General features: G+C 37.3%; 1 protein-coding gene across 3 annotated transcripts in view; it reads left to right on the top strand.

Annotated features, from left to right (window-relative positions):
- Positions 1–19,439, top strand: part of PTPN21 (protein tyrosine phosphatase non-receptor type 21) — a 39,723-nt gene extending 20,284 nt beyond the window's left edge. The window contains exons 10-19 of one of the 3 annotated variants that reach the window (XM_015865347.1): positions 657–758; positions 1,391–1,451; positions 2,437–2,521; positions 4,315–5,786; positions 8,024–8,161; positions 9,999–10,220; positions 10,799–10,927; positions 11,232–11,466; positions 12,027–12,187; positions 12,997–19,439. In XM_015865347.1, coding sequence (XP_015720833.1) covers positions 657–758; positions 1,391–1,451; positions 2,437–2,521; positions 4,315–5,786; positions 8,024–8,161; positions 9,999–10,220; positions 10,799–10,927; positions 11,232–11,466; positions 12,027–12,187; positions 12,997–13,125 — 2,734 coding nt within the window. In that variant the 3' untranslated portion in view covers positions 13,126–19,439. The remainder of the gene's footprint in view (positions 1–656; positions 759–1,390; positions 1,452–2,436; positions 2,522–4,314; positions 5,787–8,023; positions 8,162–9,998; positions 10,221–10,798; positions 10,928–11,231; positions 11,467–12,026; positions 12,188–12,996) is intronic. The other 2 variants (XM_015865345.2, XM_015865348.1) reach the window with 2 other exon arrangements.
- Positions 19,440–20,555: the final 1,116 nt, after the last annotated feature.

The raw sequence follows: 20,555 nt of genomic DNA, 5'->3' as shown, positions 1-20,555 counted from the left end.
ATGGTATCTGTGTAGCTCAAGTAGCACCAGTATGAAGTAAATTTAATGCAATTCATCAAATTAAATTTAAACGGGCTGGTCTCCAACTTGTAAATCAAGGGTTGGAATTTAAGCTAATCATTTTCACTGGTACGGGTTTCTTTTAGTTAAGTTACTTCAGACAGAAATAGCGAAACAGACCCAGTAAATAACCCACAAAAGGCTATCTATGGAGGTGCTGATGTAAAATTCCATGCAGTTAACAGAGTATTTTGTACCACAGATGATTCACCAGCATGGTTAATTCTTTTTAGAAGAGTAATATTAATTTGCAATAAAATAGCTCTCATATCTCTAAGCTTGTAAGGCTGGCTGCCATTTGAGAGAGTTGAGAAGTGTTGGTAGTTGTGGTGAATTTCTGGGAATTGTGAATTGCAGTTTGAATGGTATCAGTTCTGTAGAGTTCTGTAGTTCTATATTGAATGTCAGTCTTTAGGATTACTTACTTTTTACCCTTTCACCACAATATGATTTTAACAGAAGTCATTAAAAAAAACCCACTGTAGTTATCTCCAGTCTGTCACTCCCTGTCATCTGGTGCTGCTGCTGAAAACTCTTATGCATGCCTGTATTAAGTTCAGACTATTTATCTTTATCTGCATGTACCTTATATTTAGAGATTCCCTGGACTCTCCACCTGAGGAGGGCTCTCAGAAATCTTCACTCATTCTTTCCCTTCCACGCTTTCCAATCCTTTCTCGTCCTTCACTTCCCAAAGGGTGAGCTGAAAAATGATTTTTCTTTCTGATATCTGGCAGTTCCTATATCTGTATTACTCTGCCTTTTTTTTTTTTTTAACCCCTGTCTTGCTGTGGGAATACTGGTGCAGTGTAGGGTGGGGAAAAAGGAGTTTAAGGTTTTTTAACAGTCCAACATGGAGGCAGTCCAATAAACTGTGAGAAGTTGTTATCATTAGCTAAAATGTTAAAGCATATAAATTCTCATACTTTCTGGTTTCTTTAACACTGCAAATGTCAAGGACCCCTTTTAAGCAATGTTATATATGGTCTTGTGGAAGAAGTTACTTATAGTATGAGGTTTTCTATGGGGTTCAGGTTTGGAACTAGTCCCCTTTTACCCTTCTGCACAGCTTCAGCCATTACTTTTTTATGCTTTATGTAAAAGAGGCAAAGAAATACCTCACTTATTTTGATCCTGGTTTTGTGATTCTGCTTATAGCAATGGTGGTTTATACACAGAGCTCTTATGTTTTGAGACTGTTGGAAGGACTGCTTAACAGTGCTCCAGAAAGCATAGAGTGATTTTAGCTGACCTCGGGAGGTCTTTGCAAGGTTTGAAATAAATCTTGGTGTTGTAAGAATCATCTCTCACCATAAGATTTCTTCTGTAGACAAACCCAGCCCATTACAGTGAATCCAGTTAGAAGGCGGTCTTCTTCCAGGATGTCTATGGTAAGGAGACCAAATAGTTTTATACAAGGGCTGCTCCGAAAGTAATGCCTCCTATTTTATCATGCTGGCCCATGATATCAGTAGTCGATGCTGGTGATATGTCAGTAGAGGTTGAACCCTCCCACCAGTATTCCAGTAAATTTGTTGCTGTGCAGCAGGTAGCAGCAGACAGGGCAGTCTGACAGAGTGGTGTATGATGTGGAAGTGCACATGAAGCAAAGGTATGGAGTTTCTCCATGTGGAAAACATTGTGCCCATTGGCATTTATTGATTTTTGCTGAACACTGGTGGAGACCCAACAACGGATGTGAGCACAGTGAGGTTGTGGGTGGTGCTTTTCAGCAGTGGCGGTGGCAATAATGTTTCACCTCTGCTGGTGTAATGTTTTCTGGGCACAGCATGCAGACTCTTGCTCATCACTGGTGAAAATGCGTAACAAATGGTAATAGCTATACTGAAAAATAGTGTTTTGCAGCTGAGAACTTGCTCTATCAAATAGTGTTGAGTGCTTTGTATCTGATTTAGTTTCCATTGAAATAAATAGGAGGCATTGCTTTTGGAGTGACCTACGTATTTGCACTTTTAAGGATTTAAATTGGCTATGAAAAGGATGTTAATTTCCTTCAGTGAAGTAAAATAAGCACTGAGGAAGATGAAGCTGTTGAGTGAAAAGTGTTTCTGACTTGTTGAAAAAGCTGTAATGTAACCTAGGATTAATGGAATTAAAGTAATAGCAGTTAAAAATATTTTAAACATTTCTAGACTGCTTACTCTATCCTAGAGACTATCCTACATGTCAGATGGCAACATATATAGTCTGTGGTTATTTTTTTAATATGTAATTCTTGTATGACCTTTCCTAAGGAGGAACTTAATTGCAGATTTAGAGGAATGGTTTAAGATTAGGTATCTTTGTGTGTGTAATTGTCAAGAACTGTTTACTTCAATAAAGAGATCATTAACTAATGATAAAATTCTTACTTAGCCCAAGCCTCAAGCATATATGATGCCTCCACCACCTCAGCTTCATTACAATGGTCATTATACTGAACCATATGCATCTTCTCAAGGTGAGTTGTAGCAGTCTTGGAAAGTTCCAATGCTTAAATAGTTTTAAAAGGAGTAGAAAACAGAAAATCTTGTGATTTTTATGAAGTCTAAGGGCACAGTACACCACTTTGAAAGTAAAAGCTATAATTGTGTTCATTGCTACTTACCTCGAGCTAAACATGAGGCAGGTTAGTAAAGCAACAGTCAACAGTGTGCTTGCTGCTATTCTACATGCATGTATGCTGATGCAAAAAGTGAGATAAGAGGTAGTTATGGTAGCAGATACAGCAACTATTGATTATGATCCCTTGTGTGAATCTAACTGACTCTGTCTTTTGGTTTACATAACAAGCTGGTGTGTTATAGCCTTCTGAGATTCCTGTCAACACTGATCTTAAAAACTGCAAAGACTAAATAACAATTAAAAATTTAATTAAACAAACAAACAAACAAACAAAAACAACAAGGAAGGTAGGAAAGAAGAATAGTTCCCTTCCTACATCTCATAAAAATGAGCTAGATAAAAAAAAAAAAAAAAGCTAGATAAAAAAAAGACTTGTAATAACTCACTGTAAGGGAATGATCACGTTTCAATGTAAATAGTTGTATAAATACTCAAAAGATTTATAGATTCAGAATGTACCTGAATTGTTTCCAACACAGTGTTGGAATCTTTGCTCGATGCAGTGAAAGCTCTCAGGCTTCTTAATTCCTGAGATCTGTACAGATCTTTTTTTCACAGACAAAAAGAGTTTTTGGTTGTAGGAGATTTCATTAAAATAAGTATGGCAACGGTGAACTTATAGAATCATAGAATGGCCTGAGATGAAAAGGACGACAATGATCATCTAGTTTCAACCCCCCTGCTATGTGCAGGGCTGCCAACCACCAGACCAGGCTGCACAGAGCCACATCCTGGCCTTGAGTGCCTTCAGGGATGGGGCATCCACAATCTCCATGGGCAACATGTACCAGTGCATCACCATCCTCTGTGTGAAAAACTTTCTCCTAATATCTAACCTAAACCTCCCGTCTTAGTTTAAAACCATTTCACCTTGTCCTATCACCGTCTGCACTCGTAAACAGTCATTTCCCCTCCTGCTTATACGCACGATACATAGAATATATATTCTGCATATACATTAATACCTATAACTTGAACTGTTGTATCATAATAATCTAAACAATTAGTTGTTTTCTCCTGCAGCTGGGCAAATTGTACAGCTAGTGAAGTAATTGTTAGAGTACTAAATGTATATTGTCCATAAACTGTTAGAAAATTTTCTTTACCCATCAGTGGTGTACATATTAATGTACAAACTGTATATGGTTCTTGTTCAGACTGAATCCAAATTTTCTGGGTGAAAGTTAACTTGATTTTTATTTTTATTTTTTTAAAGTGCTTGTGATGAGAGTACTATGAAGAGAGGGTGTTTTTTCTTGCTATTTAAACGGATCTCATTAGGGTATTGCAGACCTTGGTATAGATGTTTGTTCTTTCAGTTAGAACTGTTTAAAATTTTAGATGGGTTTTACTAAATTTAAACTTAACAAAGCTATCATAAACTGAAGAAAGCCCTTATTAAACAGAGGTAATGCTTTCCAGTAGAAATTTGCATGATCTATTCTGGTAAATATACCTTAGGTATCTACAACATCAAAAAAGCTGTGGTTTTTCTCTTCCCAATTGAAAATGTAGTGAATTTTGACTGAGATTTTAAGTCTGAAACATCAGTTAGCAACATCTTAAAAGAAAACATCTTTGTTGTTCAAGGTCTTGAACATAAGACTTGTTCTTAAACTTTACTTTCAGATAACCTCTTTGTGAGCAGTCAGAATGGATACTACTACCACTCTCAGACTAGCTTGGATAGAGCCCCTCATGACTACAGTGGTCGAATCCGCAATGGTAGTGTCTATAGTGCACATAGCACAAACTCCTTGAACAACCCACAACATTACTTGCAGCCATCCCCCATGTCATCTAACCCAAGCATTACTGGAAGTGATGTCCTCAGAACTGATTATGTCCCGTCACATAGACATAGTGCACTAATTCCACCATCTTATCGGCCCACACCAGACTATGAAACTGTGATGAGACAACTCAATAGAGGAATGGTACACACAGATAGGCAGAGTCACTCAATGAGAAATCTTAACATCAGCAATACATATGCTTACAGCAGGCCCGATGCCTTGGTTTACAGCCAACCTGAAATACGAGAACATGCCCACTTCACTTCCCCACAATCTAACCATTATCCATTTAACCTGAACTACAGTTTTCATAGCCCATCCCCCTATCCCTATCCTGCTGAGAAACGCCCAGTTGTTGGGGCTGTCAGTGTGCCTGAGTTAACAAATGTGCAGCTCCAGGCTCAGGATTATCCAGCACCAAATATAATGAAGACCCAAGTCTATCGACCACCTCCCCCATATCCATATCCAAGACCTGCAAATAGTACTCCAGACCTTTCTCGACACATCTACATTAGCAGCAGCAACCCAGATCTAATCACGAGGCGAGTTCATCATTCTGTCCAGACATTTCAGGAAGACAGCCTGCCTGTGGCACATTCTCTACAGGAAGTCAGTGAACCTCTAACATCGGCACGCCATGCTCAGCTGCAGAAAAGGAACAGCATTGAAATAGCAGGCTTGGCTCCCAGCTTTGAAGGAATAAGAATAAAAGAGAGGACCATGTCAGCATCTGCAGCAGATGTGGCTCTTCCAAGAGTTATTTCAGAAGGGTCACAGCCCAACATTCTGATAGAGAGAACAAAGCAAAAAGAAAATGAGCAAGATGAAGGTGTGAACTGTGATCATAAGAAAACCCTTTCAGATGCCACTATGCTGATTCACAGTAGTGAAGAAGAAGAAGAGGATTTTGAAGAAAATAAAGCTAGTACTAGCCTCTCTCCTCTTCCTGAAGATCAAACCCAGCTTTCATCCATGATGGGTGGCTATTCTCATGATTCTGTACTCAACTACCCCTATAGCTCAGTTGCTTCATCTGCTGGTCCTTTGCATATTCTTGAGCCTAAATTACATATTACAGAAACGGAAAAGAGAATGAAAGATATAAGCCCAGTTCATTTACTAGTGGAAAACCACATACAGAGGAGAGGGGAAGGACTGCTTACTCCATCTATGTCAGAATCTGACCTTACAACATCAGGGAGATACAGACTAAGGAAGGATTCTTCTTCAATAAAGAAGAGACCTGTGTCCGATCTTTTGTCTGGGAAGAAGAATATTGTGGAAGGCCTTCCCCCACTAGGTGTAAGTGGATATTATTTCTTGTTTTATGTTGTTTCAGGATGTTCTGTGTGGGGTTTCTAAGTGTTTTTGTTTGTTTGTTTTTAAATCAACCTATATTTTTAAAATATAAGAATTGAAAGTTACTTTAAGCTTTATCTTTATTCTTCTATTTTTCTCTCATCAACTTTGCTTGCTTATATTCTCTGCAGTGTGTGAGTTTTGTCTGTGTAGTCCTCCCACACAAATCCAACTTTGTAGCCTCCATCCATCTGACATAACTAACCTTGTTAGCAACTAGTTTTTAGTTCTAGATCCCAAATTCTAGCCTCCCTATCCTTACCTGTATCAGAACCAACTGTGTCTGTTCCACTGCCAGCTTTCTAATATTAGAACTCACTGAAAAATCAGATGTAGCTGAATATTTAACTTTTTAAAATTCCTTTGTCTTCTTAGTCTGACCTAGGAGGATAATCTGACACATTAGGCAATAAATTCTTTGCTTGTGAACTCTTCTTTCCTCCGTACCTCCCTCTTTTCATATCCTTCCCCTTTTCCCTTGCCTTCAAGTTGTTTTTTATCTCACTGAAGTTATTTCCTTCTTGCCATGCCCCTTTCTCCTACTCCAGTCTTACAAAGCCGTGAAAAGAAATCAATTGAACAACTGCAGTTTTCCCACTTCCTGCCATCCCCTCTTCATAGAAACATCAAGTTCTACTTGGGACTCTATGATTTCACTTGCACTCTTTACCACTCAGTATGTTTGTTTGTTTTTATATAGCTCCTGGCATATTTCACATGCTAATGGAGAAATATGCTTTTATAATTTGTTTGCTTTTTTTTTTTTTTTTTCCCCACCGTTGGTTCTTGCTAACTTTGCCTGCCTGAGTTTGTGTCAAATCATTTTCTGCACAAACTAGTCTGCAGTGGAACTACTATACAGCTTCTGCTGCTGTGTAGTATCTGTTAGAGCTGATGTTACAAAAGCTAACCTGAAGTAAACTGTGTATTTAAATTATTGCTGTGTGCTCAACTTTTCTATATGTGAGACTTCTTACTTATATGTGGAACTGATCACAGTTAATCAGTTTTAATTTACTTAAAAATTATTTTCCTAAATCTCCTGCCTTCTGTGTTACATGGATATTAAAAAAAAAAAGATGATAGCTTTCTCCTTATATTCACATTTAGATATACTCAGTTTGTGTTCTTTTTCTTCATAAGATGTTTTCAGACACTGATGAGTCTACCAAAATCACACATTGCCTTTTCTTTGTGATAGCTGAGAAAGTATTTAAATCAACATTTGAAATGAAGTTGATATTAAAACCTTCTTACTGAGCACTAACAGTGAAATACTTTCTAGGTTAGTAATATTTAAGAATACTGTTGCAGAGTAGAGAATTGTGGTTTTGTATTCATCATTAAGATGAACTACCTTGTAGCAAAAGCTGCCCCTGCAACTCCTTTTCCATTTTGCTTTTCAACTTTCCAGTGAGCTTCTACTGCTGTGTTTATGCTCACTTTTAAAAACAGTCTCAAGCTCTTAACTTTGTCACCTTATTCTTTACTGGCATTTAGCTTTTGGAAACATTGACCACCATTCAAGCAGAATATTTGCCCATATTTTCAGTGGTTTTGGTTTTTTTAATAGCTAAACTGAGCAATTGAAGGAATGATAGTTTTCTCACATTTTCTAAAAGGATAATCTGAATTTATCCTTACATTAGAATCTCCTGGTGATATTTCTCAGTTCATGACTCAAATCATCCTGTTCTTCTGTGTTCATATTTTGTATGTGCATTTTATTGCGAATGTAGTCAAACATTTTATTGTATCTAAATAACTTATGATCTCATTATTATGACCATCTATAGAGAAGCAAAGTGTCTGAAAATGGACTAGTAAAAATTTATTTATGTATTTATTGGTTGGATAGTGATTCCAACTGTCCAAGGTTGATCCAGAGTAACTGCCTCACAACCTCACACGTGAGCTTTTTAGAAACAATATTTGGCATTCTCGTGCAGTTTCATTAACCTGTCTGGAATGAAGACAGACTTGTGTTGTGTCCTTGGAGGAATGTTGTCCCACCACTCTAACTCACCACTCACTGCAGTGCTTACCATGAAAAAAAATCAGAGCTGTTTGCAGGAGAGGTCAAAGAAGTATCCTTTGCTAAACTGAACTCATCTGGGTTCTGCTTTATAACTTTGTTTGTTTTTTAAAAATATTTGTAAATTTTAGCATTTTGTTTGCAGGGTATGAAAAAGAATAAAACTGATGCAAAAAAAATAGGGCCTCTAAAGCTTGCAGCCCTAAATGGACTAACTTTGGCTAGAATGCCTCTGCCAGATGAGGGGAAAGAGGAATCAACAAGAGCAACAAATGATGAACGGGTATGGTGAATTTTTTCGTGTTTGATTTCACTTACATGAGTGTTTTTTTCAAAATCAATTAGTGAAATGCTATTTACAACAGTGCTGTTTGACCAGGGAGCAACTGCATAAACCAAGGTCTGTGGTGATTATTGTATGTACTCTGACTAATAGTCTCTTTGGAATCTAACAATGGTTGGACTTCCTCAGCTGCTGAACACCATCTGCTTCAATTTGTTGGCAGTCACTGAGCAGGATTAGAACCTGAAGGGGCAGTCACACTCTGACTAGCAACAGTTTTGAGGAACAGACCAAAAAAATTGCAAGTTGCACAGTAGAAATTTGGTCTTGTAGTTTGAGGGCTTGGGTTGAGGCTTATAGGAGAGAGATTTGATTATGAAATTCAGCTGAGCTGAGCTGAGTTTTTGAACTATATACAATCATTAAAAATAGTAGGGGAGGACAGAAATTAAAATCACATTATTAAAGCACACTTCTACATTTAGTACCTACGTTGGTTATTTCCTCTTATTTATAGCCATCATTTCTTCCTGGGTTGATGTTAATTTAATTCAGCCATATTACCACGCAGGTAGTTCTGACCAAAGTGTTGAGGGAGAAGAAGAAACTGTTAAGTCAAGTTATGAGGAAGGTGTAAATCTCTACACATTCTCTTCAGGTAGTCGTGTAGAGGAAGAATAGATGTAATGAAATTGGAATGACTGAAGAAGCAGTACAAATCAGATATGTGACATGAAAGAAAGTCCAGATTGGAGATATTTTTAGAAGACAAATAAAGATTTTATAGTTGATTCAGTGCTTGTTTTATTGCTCAGCTAAATGTTTCTATCAGTTTAAATTAGAAAACTTAGCCTAAAAATATTAAAGGAGTTTAGATAGTTAATGTACTGATGTGTAAATTGCATATGAAGGAGGTTTTACGTCATCCCCTGCAGCATTTGGCATTGAAGTTATTTGATACAAGATACTTTTCTGATCTGATACTACAGAGCAGTTGCTGAAAGAGGCTGGTCACATGTGACATAGATGGAATTTTCTGGCTGAAATGTTACATATTTTTCCTCTAATTATTGTTGGCAAAGAGATGCTGAAATTCCAGAAGTATCTTATGATTTAGAAAGAACTCAGTTTTGAAAGAATAAATCTTTCAGTAGGCTAACTTAATAAATCAGATTGAATTTTACTACTAGAAAAACAAATCCTGGTTGATACCTAAGTTACTTGAGGTTGTAAGAGGGGGCTTTACTGCTGCCTTCAATGTTTAATATTTTCAGTCTAAGTAAATGTGAAATACTGGAGATAAACTCAGTAAATGAGGCAAGCATTTTGCTTTAAATCTGTGGAGTTTTTCTTATGTGACAATTTTGACTTTTTGGGGGGAGTTAGAGAGGGAGGGGATGAGGGCAACACAGTTAAATGAGACATTAAAAATGATTTAACCAGTGTGATACACCAAGAAGAATGAAAAATGAGTCTGTCTCATTTTAAAGTATTCAAACCAGTTTTGTAGTGTAGCGTAACCACTGGGTTTAACCAAATATTTATTTTCCCAACTGAGTTGTCTTTATAGAAGCTAAAAAGCAGTTTTTGATATTCACTAACCTAGTGAATTATAACAGGATTTTTTAGACAGTTTTAACTTGAGCAAAAGTCCTGCTGGTTCAAATTGATTTTAATTTGTTCTGGTATGTTTGTAAAAAATAATAATAGTTTAAAAAATATAACAAAATTGTACAGAAGGGAAAAATATGTACATTTTATCCTTGGTGAATTCCATATTAAAATAGATTCATTTTAGAGTGTGACTTCATATGGTTATCTTTTTTCTGTCTCTTAGTGTAAAGTTCTGGAACAACGGTTAGAGCAGGGGATGGTATTTACTGAATATGAGCGCATTCAGAAGAAAAGGCTTATAGATGGTGAGTGCTCAATAGCTCGGCTTCCTGAGAATGCTGAGAGAAACCGGTTCCAGGACGTCCTCCCCTATGATGATACCAGAGTAGAACTAGTCCCAACCAAAGAAAATAACACGGGTTACATCAATGCATCTCATATCAAGGTGAGAGAAATGCTGTTGGATAAATGTTTTCCTCCCTCCCTCTACAGTTGTTTCTGTGGGAAAGATGGAAACTGTTTATCCCCACTGTCTGGAATAATAATAGAGGGTTAATTATTGGAGAGGTCTTCTGCATTTCACTTCTATGTTGAAGAGGTATTTTATATTGGTAGTCTCTCTCCTATTTCTTCCATCTCTCTTTAGAATGATAGCAACAGAAGGCAGGTCCATTCTTCCAATAGTTATGAACGAAGGCAGATAGCTTTTAAATGAATTGGGATTCTTTGCAATGATGAAAATGTTTTTCAGCTCCAGTGACAATAATTATATCCTTATTTTCTGTAACCTCAGGCTAGATCCACAACAGGCAATAGTCTGGGTACTTGCTTAAGTTTCCTCTGTTAGAGTAACAAATGGAGCTAGAAGGAATTCTGCTCTTCCATAATATTCTGATACCCTTATAAGTCAGCATGCCTATTTCTGAATTGTTGCCATCTTTTTCAGTTGGTGGATCTTAAAACAGCTGACTAAGAAAATGGGGGAAAGATTTTAAGTAATTAGTAATCTATTTCTTTTTTCAGATCTCTGTTGGTGGCATAGAGTGGGATTACATTGCTACACAGGGCCCTTTGCAGAATACCTGTCAGGATTTTTGGCAGATGATCTGGGAACAAGGGATTGCCATCATAGCTATGGTGACAGCAGAGGAAGTGAGTATAAACCAGGTCAGATCTATCCCTGAACCTTATGCAGTTTTGTTCTGATTTTTTAGAGGAAGGGTCTCTTTGCTTCACCAAGCCAACTGTCAAAGATAATTTTCTGATGACCTCTATGTATTGCTTTCCTTGTCAGAAATACCTGAATTTGCAAACTATGTCTTGTGGAAGACTGATTTATAGAGTAGAAAACTAAAACATTGTGGTGATGCTTAATAGATGAGAAACACAATTGTTACAAGATCATTAGTTGTAAATGTTTTCGCATCTCTTGTTAAGTGAGTGTTTTATTCTTAAGGAAAGTGGGAGAGAAAAAAGCTTCAGATACTGGCCACGTCTTGGCTCAAGACACAACACTGTAACATATGGAAGATTTAAGATAACCACACGATTCCGTACTGACTCAGGCTGCTATGCAACTACGGGATTGAAGATTAAACATCTTCTCACAGGGCAAGAGAGAACAGTTTGGCATTTGCAGTATACTGACTGGCCAGAACATGGCTGTCCAGAGGATTTAAAGGGATTTCTCTGTAAGTTGTGTTTAATGGCTTTTGACTTTCTTTCATTTTTTTCCTTTTTTTTTTTTCTTTTTTTTTTCTTTTTTTCCTTTTTAATCACCTAAGATGTCTGCTAAGCATGAATTAACTTGTGACAATTACAGCAAGCATGCTACTGCAAAAGAAATCTTTGTGCCAGTAAAATGTGCTGAATTATATTTCTAGCAGGAATGTTTCTGCCATTTAATGGTCATGTTAAAGTGACCATTTAAGTCAAAACCCAAATATATAATTTACTAAAAAGTCATATAGGCTAAAGCTTAACTATACCAAGTATCACACTTTTGAATATGTGCCAGTAAGCTGGTTTTGGTGGGGAACAGAGGAACAAGGAAAACCTTACATAAGTTGGATGATTTTCGTAGATCTGTATTGCTCTAGTTGGTTTATGACTTATGATTTATACAGTATGTAATTTTTCTGTGGGATGTCATTTGCTAAATTACTACTTTTCTGATGGTCATTCAGTGTAAAATATTGCTTGTGTAACTAATCTCCTGAATTTATTATTCTTATTTTGTTCAACTTAATAGCATACTTGGAAGAGATACAGTCAGTGCGGCGCCATACAAACAGCACTGCAGATCCTAAAAACTCTAATCCTCCTGTACTGGTGCATTGCAGTGCAGGTGTAGGACGAACGGGAGTAGTCATTCTGTCAGAGATCATGATTGCTTGCTTGGAACACAATGAGGTGATCTATTTTTCTTTTTATTTTTTGATAGTTTTAGGTAGTGGAAGAGTAAATAACCTGTCTGTTATTGCTGTTCATCTGAGCTTTCTCAAGGTGTGGCCTTTGGAAAAGTCTTACTGTTGAAAGTGCTTTTGGCAATTTAATATAAGTTAATAATCTTCTAGAGTTTTCCATTTATCCACTGGGTATTGGAATGCTCAGTTGGATTCTTGACTGTGTAGGATGTTGAGTCACTCAGTGGAACAAGATATGCCCTGGGCTACTAGTTTCAGGATTTTGCCCTGACTTTAACACTTTTATTTCATGCCTTAGTTTTAATTGTTAATATTTAAGAACATCTTTTCTAGCTGGTCTCTGCTTTTCATTTAATACTTTTTGTTCTTAAGTATAGTAGTACTTGCAATATGGGTCTCAGCAGAGGACAAAGTGGTAGTTTAATTAGTAAAACCTAGTCTTCTCAGGCTTTAGCCAGAGGTGTATAATTATAAAGTATTTATGAATAACATTATGTTCCATCTGAAACTCAACAAACTGATTATTTCATCTGTGACAAACTTTTGCAGCCATTAGATTTTTGAGCATCCACATGTCCCAGAGTGAGACAAATATTTCACGGGTGCAGAAGTTAAGGTAGATGCATGGTCAGTGGTACAGCGAGGTCTCTACTGCAGGTGTGGACAATGAATTGTCAGAGATGAAATTAGAGCAGCTCATTTTGTCCCCAGATCACTGACACTGTGCTGAATCTCCTGCTGAGTACCGGCAAGTCTCCTTGCTCACCAGTTGTAATGGCTTTTTTTTCCCCCCAGATGCTGGACATCCCACGAGTGCTGGACATGTTGAGGCATCAGAGAATGATGATGGTGCAGACTCTTTCTCAGTACACTTTTGTCTATGGAGTTCTCATTCAGTTTCTCAAAAGTTCTAGACTTATATAATCCCTGCCGATTCCTAAGGGACGCTGCAAGAGTTTACGGAAAGAAAACTACAGTTGTCCAGGCAGACCTGCTTTTACTCTTTTTTTTTCTTCATATGATGAATCATGCAGTTAACTTTCAGGGCTGGTATGTGGCTGTTAGATACAAGTCAGTGTAACAGTCCTTGCAAAGCAGGATCTTCGCTGGACTACATTCTTCCCATGTTCAGCTACAGCCATATTAGGGAATGATGTTACTTGTACTGGTCTTTAGTACTTGTACACGTTATTTTTATTAGAGTGGTGTTACGCTGGGGAAAATAAATTTCTAACAGGATGGAAATACATGACACAATTTACTACTATTTTTTTTTAAACATGATAATGAACTGTGCAAAGGCTAAAATTTGTGAATGCACATGGGGAGAGAAAGCTGCTCTTTGGGGATGTCAAGGTCTTACACACGGTTTCATTCTGCTTTCAATTTTATATTTAGAACAATACATCTATATTTTTAAAAACGAAGTTTTGGTTTCCTCTGGTTTACTTAGCAGAACTAGCAGCTCTTAGATACTTTAAGCTGTTGCTTTAAGGGCAGTTATTTTTCTATCCAGCTTTTTTTTTTAACTTTGAAAAAAAAAACAACAAAAAACACCCAACTTTTCAAATGCTGTAATGTTTTCAGAGAAGATTATCTATGCTTGTACTAACCTCTTACAAATTGTGCATATGGTTCTAGTGTAATGGGTAGCAGTAGAGTGCTGTGTAATAGAATGACAGGGGAACGATCATGTTAACTATTGATAACTTCCATTTGAGCGGGGGCATCTTTGCCTATTGCATTGTAGACTACAAGCAGGGAAAAAGTAATATAATTATGTACCAAGTTCTTGGTAATAAACAAATGAGAGGAAGTACATATTCAGTATTATTCAGAAATTTAGGGGACAGTTTGATTTTACTGGCTGAAATCAAAGTGGATGCAAATGTTTTAAGCACTTTTTTTGCTCTGTTATTTATGTAGTTAAACATAGAAACTATAATCATATACTGTTTTGTATGGTGAAATGCTGTTACTAACCTATTATTTGAGGAAGAGCCTTTAAAGTTGATGAAGTGAGAGAACCAAAATTGGAGTAAGAAGGTGCATAGTGGTGAAGAGGAAATTAGTGGAGATGTGGCAGCTATGATTGCTGGTTTACGCATAGCAAAGATGACCATTAAAAATGTTTATGTTTCCAGTCAGAAAAACCTTTGAAGCATCAAAATTTTCTCTAGAATCCTTCAGATTATTTTGTCAGCACCAGAACTGATTTTTGCCAATGCTGTGCAGCATTGCAATGAAGAATGTTCACAGGAGCCACTTGAGAATGCCTGCAGAATGTAAGAATGCTAAGAGGAAACACTGGAGATGTAGGTATTTTGCGTAGGTTGCAGCATAGATCTGAAGATGTCCTACCTCTGGTAGGTTCTGTGCTGTCCCTGACTAGCATGGGTCTGGTCTATTGACAGTATCTCAAATGCTTCGGTGTCTGTGTTTGTAAAATGGGGACAGTGAGGTTTTGCCTGCTTTTGGAGTGTTCTGACCCTATACCAAAGTGAGCTGACTGTTGGTGTCATTTCAAAAAACACCTGTGGTAGACAGACAAGTGTGCAGCTATGTCTGCATATTCATTTCCCACGATACTTGCTTAGCAAAATAAAATGAGTCTGTGAGGTGTTGTTTTTTTTTTTTGCTGGTAAAATGATGTTGTTGTTCCCTGAGCTGTGACAAGGGTTTGGAAGCTATTATGAAGAATATCCCCTTCCCGCATCAAACAGTGATTGTCCTCTCAAAACACAGATTAAAAGTGTAATAAATATGTTTCATCAATTTCCTTTTTAATAAGCTATTTCCATAAACACAAGGTCCAAACGACATTTTGCTAATATGTCATTCCATAAAATACCTGCTACCTTAAAATACACCATAATATTCAACTAGTGCATTTGGTCTTCTTTCAGGCAATCCAAATTGTTCTTCCTTCAGTGAAGTAATATCGAATATTTCAAACGGGGGGAAAAAAAATTCCTAGCAAGTATTTACTGCCAAATGAGGAAATAAATGAAATAATGCCTTATTCCAGAAGAGACCAGTAACTGAAGACTGATTCTTACATATAGTCTTGCAGGCAAACCGTTTTGACATTCGTGTGTCAACAGAAATACCACTGAATGAAGCAAATGTATTTGGATATTTGTGCTGTCTTCTGTTATAGAAACAAATATTTGTTTTTCTTTCTTTTTAAAAAAGTTTCTGATAGAAAAGTGTGCGCTCTAGAATGTAGCTCTTAATTTCCAAAGTTTGAGCTGTGATCTTCTCAACATGGCTCACGTGCTTTTAGTGAAACTGTAGATGACCACAACTTTTTGCAACCCTTTTTCACCATTCAGCAGCTCTTTGGACAGAATGTCAGGTGTTAAAAATGTCAGGCATTAAAAAAAAACAAAAACAAACAAACACAAACCAATTGAAATAAGCAGTTTCATTCCAAACTTGTGAGATAGTTTCTGAGATGGCTGAGGAAGTTTTTCCCTTCCATTTTCTTCTCTGTCTTTCTGAGAGGAGGTGAGATCGCTTTCAGAGGTGCTCGCTCTCCAACCTGTAGTCACAGTCTGGTTTTGTTAAAAGCAGTCACACTGCTACCTCCTCCACTTCAGCTTTTCATTCTTTCCATTAGCAGTGCTTTCTACATTAATAGGACTTGACTTTCTATGAACCTTCCTAATGAAGGCAGCAGGCTTGTTTTTACATGTTAGCTTATGGTTCCAAGCGGGCATTGAAAATAAACAGTTTCTTTTCTAAAGATACCGAAAGAAGTAAAACTCCACAACCTCCTGTCACAATTTTAAAAATGTTTAGATTTTTTGATAGCTTTTAAAACAACATTCGGTTTGTAGCACTTTGTTGTTCTGAGCCTTTAAAGGGATGCTTTGTATGTGTTGTGATGGATGCTTTGTGGAGTGTGGGACTTTATAGGAAAATCTGTGGCCCAAATCCAGTCACAGCCTGAGTGGAAATTGGATCCTTCTGTCAAAAGCTTAAAGTTCCTCTATAAGCCATTTTGCCAGGTGTGCTTCTCTTAATATGGGAGAGAAACCAGGTAATTATCGTGTAAGATTTGAGCTGAACTTTATTAAATAGGAAAAGAGAACGTAATGCTGATCTCTAGGAATGCCAGAGTTCTCAGGGATAAATAAAGGTGCTATATTACTATCAAGAGACAGATGTGTCTTTTGTGGTCTAGGTGGTAAATGCTTTCTTAGGATCAAATTCCACAAAGAGTCAGGAGAAGAACCAATGGATTGCTGTAGGGGTTTCTGCATGTTTGATTTCTGTCTTGTTTTCTCTGAAGAGAGATTTATTTTTGGTCAGGGAATGCTTGTGTTCCTGGGATCCCAGGTCTTCTCTAAAAACATAAATTCACAGTCCTGTTGATTGTGAAGGTGACACTTAGTAGGCTTTGCTGTCAACTCTTCACTCATTCTTTGATGGAGAAGCTCAGTGCTACACAACAGTTTTGCACTGCTTCTCTGCAGCCCACAGAACAGTGATCCCCCTTTTCTGCTGCTTGTTGGAGTGCAGTCCCCATGAATAGCAAGGTTAAATGCCTTAGTATTGCTCTCGCTGTGACACCTTTTGCACATATGAATGGTGAAAACAACTGCATGGGAATATAATTATAATGTTGGCTGGTCTTTAAGATCCCTTCCAACCCAAGTTATTCTGTGATTCTAAAATAAATGCACACTTTAAATGGAAAAATTCTTGACCTTTAGAGAAAGTATGCATTTTTTGTTCCTTTTGTCAACTTGCTTCTCTCTCACTCTATTTTTATTATTATTATTTGTAATGGATGACACTTGGAGCAGTTTTCTCCAAAATTCTTAATTTTTATAGCTAAGACTACCAGAGGCTGCTGGTAAACTTTTCTTGTTTGACTTGTTAAAGTTGAGTGGTTCACAGCTCTCAACAGTCTCTGGAACAAGTTTGGGAACTCTGTGGTTGTTTGTCCTATAAGCTAGCGTTGTAATGGGACCTCAGTTTTAATACCAGTACTGTTACTAAAACACCACAGTTAAAATAGTGAACTCATTGCTATGCTCCAGTGGTTAGCTCAAGTTATTAATTTAAAAGGAACAACAGATCAACTGCTAATAAGTATTATTAGCTTTAGGTAGGTATTCTATTTTCTTTTCCAATACAAAAAAAGCCTGCAAAGCCAGACCCAGCCCCTCAAGACGTAAAAGTTCTGAAGTTCTTGTGAGTGGATTCAGCAGTACTTATTGCCAGTGAAAGCCCTTAAAATGTGAATATTTGCATCTACTTTAAATTTAAATATAGATTGCATGAATTAATCAAAAGAATGCATCAGGAATGTGCCAACATGAAGCTAGAATGTTACAAGGAAAAGTAGCTGAGATGACTTGGAAGAAATTCTCTTGTAAAAGTACAGAATGTTGGAACTGGTGAGTGTGGATATGAGGAATGGCTTGAAGGCATTTGGAGGAGGAACTGGAACATTTTGTATCCACAGCAGAGCTGTTAGAGAAGGGTTTGATTCACATGGTATTTATTTTTTTTATGGCATAGTAGGGTAAGTGAGCATGTAGTTGTAGGTGTTATTTCTACTGACTTGTTAAAATGTTATTTTTGAAGCTCCAGATATTATTTCAGGAGCTCTGTTATTTTTAAATATATTCTTTTCCAAACAGATTCAGTGCAATCTGGCACCACAGCTCCTGTTTGCTTACTAAAGGTCAGTTTTTAAGGCCGCAGTCTCAGGTTTTAGGTGGGCAAGCTGAAGGCAAAGGGGCGTATGTGCAAATTTGCACCAATAATTTGTAATGGATGCAGATTAGATTATTTGAAATGATTTTTGAGTGCAGGCAGCTGTTTACTGTAGATGCAAACTGGATCAAGTTGAGGCTGCGCTGAAAACCAGGCCTTGGAATTGTGGAGATTTGGCATATGCTTTCAAAGATGGCATTGCACCATTTGCAGTACAGTGATAATAAAACTTCAGAGAATATCTCATACTGTGCTATGCTATAGGAAAATATCTTGAACTTCAGCAGCAACAGCTCTTGCAAATATGGCTGTATAAGAAATCTTTTTTGAAGATCCTGTTGGGGACCAGCTAACTTGATGTGTTTTGCTGGCATCGTGAATGTTCCTTTAAGGTCTACAAGGACTGAAAAAAAAACATTCTTCATTTCTATGTGCATTTCAAAAACTGGCTGCTAAATGACCCGTGATTCTATTCTTTGCAGTTTTCCACAGGATGCTGCGTTTGGTGATGAAGAATAACCTCCAGTGTATTTGTTCCTTAGAATTCCATTTTTCAGCTCTAATCGGGGAATTGAGACAGAAATCAAATGCAAAGAATCTAGCAGATAGAGTTTACAGCAGATGCAGTGTGTGGCAAGTCAGAGAGCAAGCCTGTAGATGCTCTGGTTTTACTTTGTTTCTGATAGGCGGCAGTCAAAGCTACCAAATTAATGCTTTTGTGAGCACAATTTCTGAAGGCGCCTTTTGAAACCTTTTTTAAAGGGAATTTAAATGCTGTTTTTCCATTTGGAAATGTTTTAAGTAAAATTAGGAGATGTGGAAGTATTTAACGATAAACACAGTTAAGTTTTAGAATGATAGGAAAAGTAATAGGAAAAATAGATCCTCCAGTCTGTCACCTTGCTTATCCTGGATGATTCTGGCAGACGAGGAGTATATGCTGTCCCTTTACAAAGATACCTTCTCAACTTACTTTGAAACACCCAAACTACTTGACTTCCTTATGACTGATCTGGGGAGACTTGGATGGAAATCTTAGACTCCAGCTTGCCAAGCAGTAAGTAGGAATCCAGGTACCCTCCTGCGCAATGCTGAAGTCTCTTCATTCTGTTAAAGCAAATTGGTGTTTTAAATTCTTTCAGCAGTTTTGTAGGGTTGAGTAATTAATGTCAGAGGATCTGGCTCAGTTTTCTTCCGTTTTCATTTGAGCCAGTATGGAAGGATTTAAATGGGACTTTATTTACAGTAGCAACATGAATTTTTGAGTATTATTTTCTAGTACTAAGCTAGTGGTTAACACGTCTATTTTGCTGTCTTGCCACCAATACTGTAAAAATGTATAATCAAAACAGCTTTAATTCTTGTAAAACTGAAATTGGTTTGTAAAGCAATGTACAAATTGTGTTTCATAGACAAAAAGGCTTGTATTACTGAATGTAATATATGTGAAATGAATATATTCATAGTCTATTTTTGCCATGAAAAATAAATATTTGAAGCAACAATGTGGTTTTATTGTCCCATTATTAAAAGACAAATCAGCAATATGTGTTCTAGTCTGGAACTTGGCCTCCTGTGCAAGATGATGTTATCCCTCTTTTAAAGCTCTGCAAGTACTGCCCTGCATTTCAGTATGAAGATCAAAATCCCACTGTCAGGCAGTTATCATTCTCATCTTTGTGGTAGCAAAGTCATCTGTCTGCCACCCTCATACCATTTTTTTTAATATATATATATATATCTTTTATGTTTTCTAAAGCCTCTCTTCCACTGTTGTTCTGATTGTTGTCTGGAAGGCTGGGTTCTGCATGAGGACAGCAGCTGCACAGTGCTGCAGAAAGAAATTGCTGGGTTACTGACAGCACCCAGAGGACTATGGGTGGATGTTCACCGTTTGTGAGTACAATGGCAACTGCGTTGATGCAGGTACCAAGAGGAGAATGCTGTTGTAGAGTTGGAGGTGAGGGAGCACCAGATGAAACTGATGGATGCTCATCAGCTAAGCAAGTTACCTTATGTTGCTCTAGATCTCATTGGCTCAGTTTGGCTCTTGGGCTGGGTGAAACTTCTGCCTTTGAGTGATGGCAGTGTTGTGGTTCTGGCACGCAGGGAAGTGGTTGTTCTGATAGTTACGAGCTAGTTCTCTCATTATTACAATTGCTTTAAACCTAGCCTCATTAATTCAAAGAAAAAGCAAGAGTAAGTTGGAAATGGTTGAGCTTGGGTCTATTTTATTACAAAATAACCTTTGAATTATTCGCATCCTTTGGTAGCTTTTCTGAAGAAAGGACTTTGGGGCTTGTGCCTGATTTTGTACTCTCTGAAAGAAAAAGGGCACAGGACAGATGGGGAAGCTATAAGAGATAGAGCTTAGAAAAAAATCTTTCCTATTTTGAATTAATCACCACATCTCCTAGAGATGAGCAGGACAATCCTTCAGACAGATACCTAAATTTAAGCCAAACATTGGCTATACTCAAATAAGCACGGCAGTGTTACTTACTGCCCTGCTTATTCTATGCATTTAAGGAATCTGGCTGTGATAAACAAAGCAGGAAAGACATTGAGGGTTTGCACGTGAATTTTCTTAATCTAAGGATCTTAGTTCGTATTATTATTAT

This window comes from Coturnix japonica, chromosome 5, assembly GCF_001577835.2.
Source record: "Coturnix japonica isolate 7356 chromosome 5, Coturnix japonica 2.1, whole genome shotgun sequence".
Taxonomy (NCBI): Eukaryota; Metazoa; Chordata; class Aves; order Galliformes; family Phasianidae; genus Coturnix; species Coturnix japonica.
This window is presented reverse-complemented; position numbering and strand designations above follow the sequence as displayed.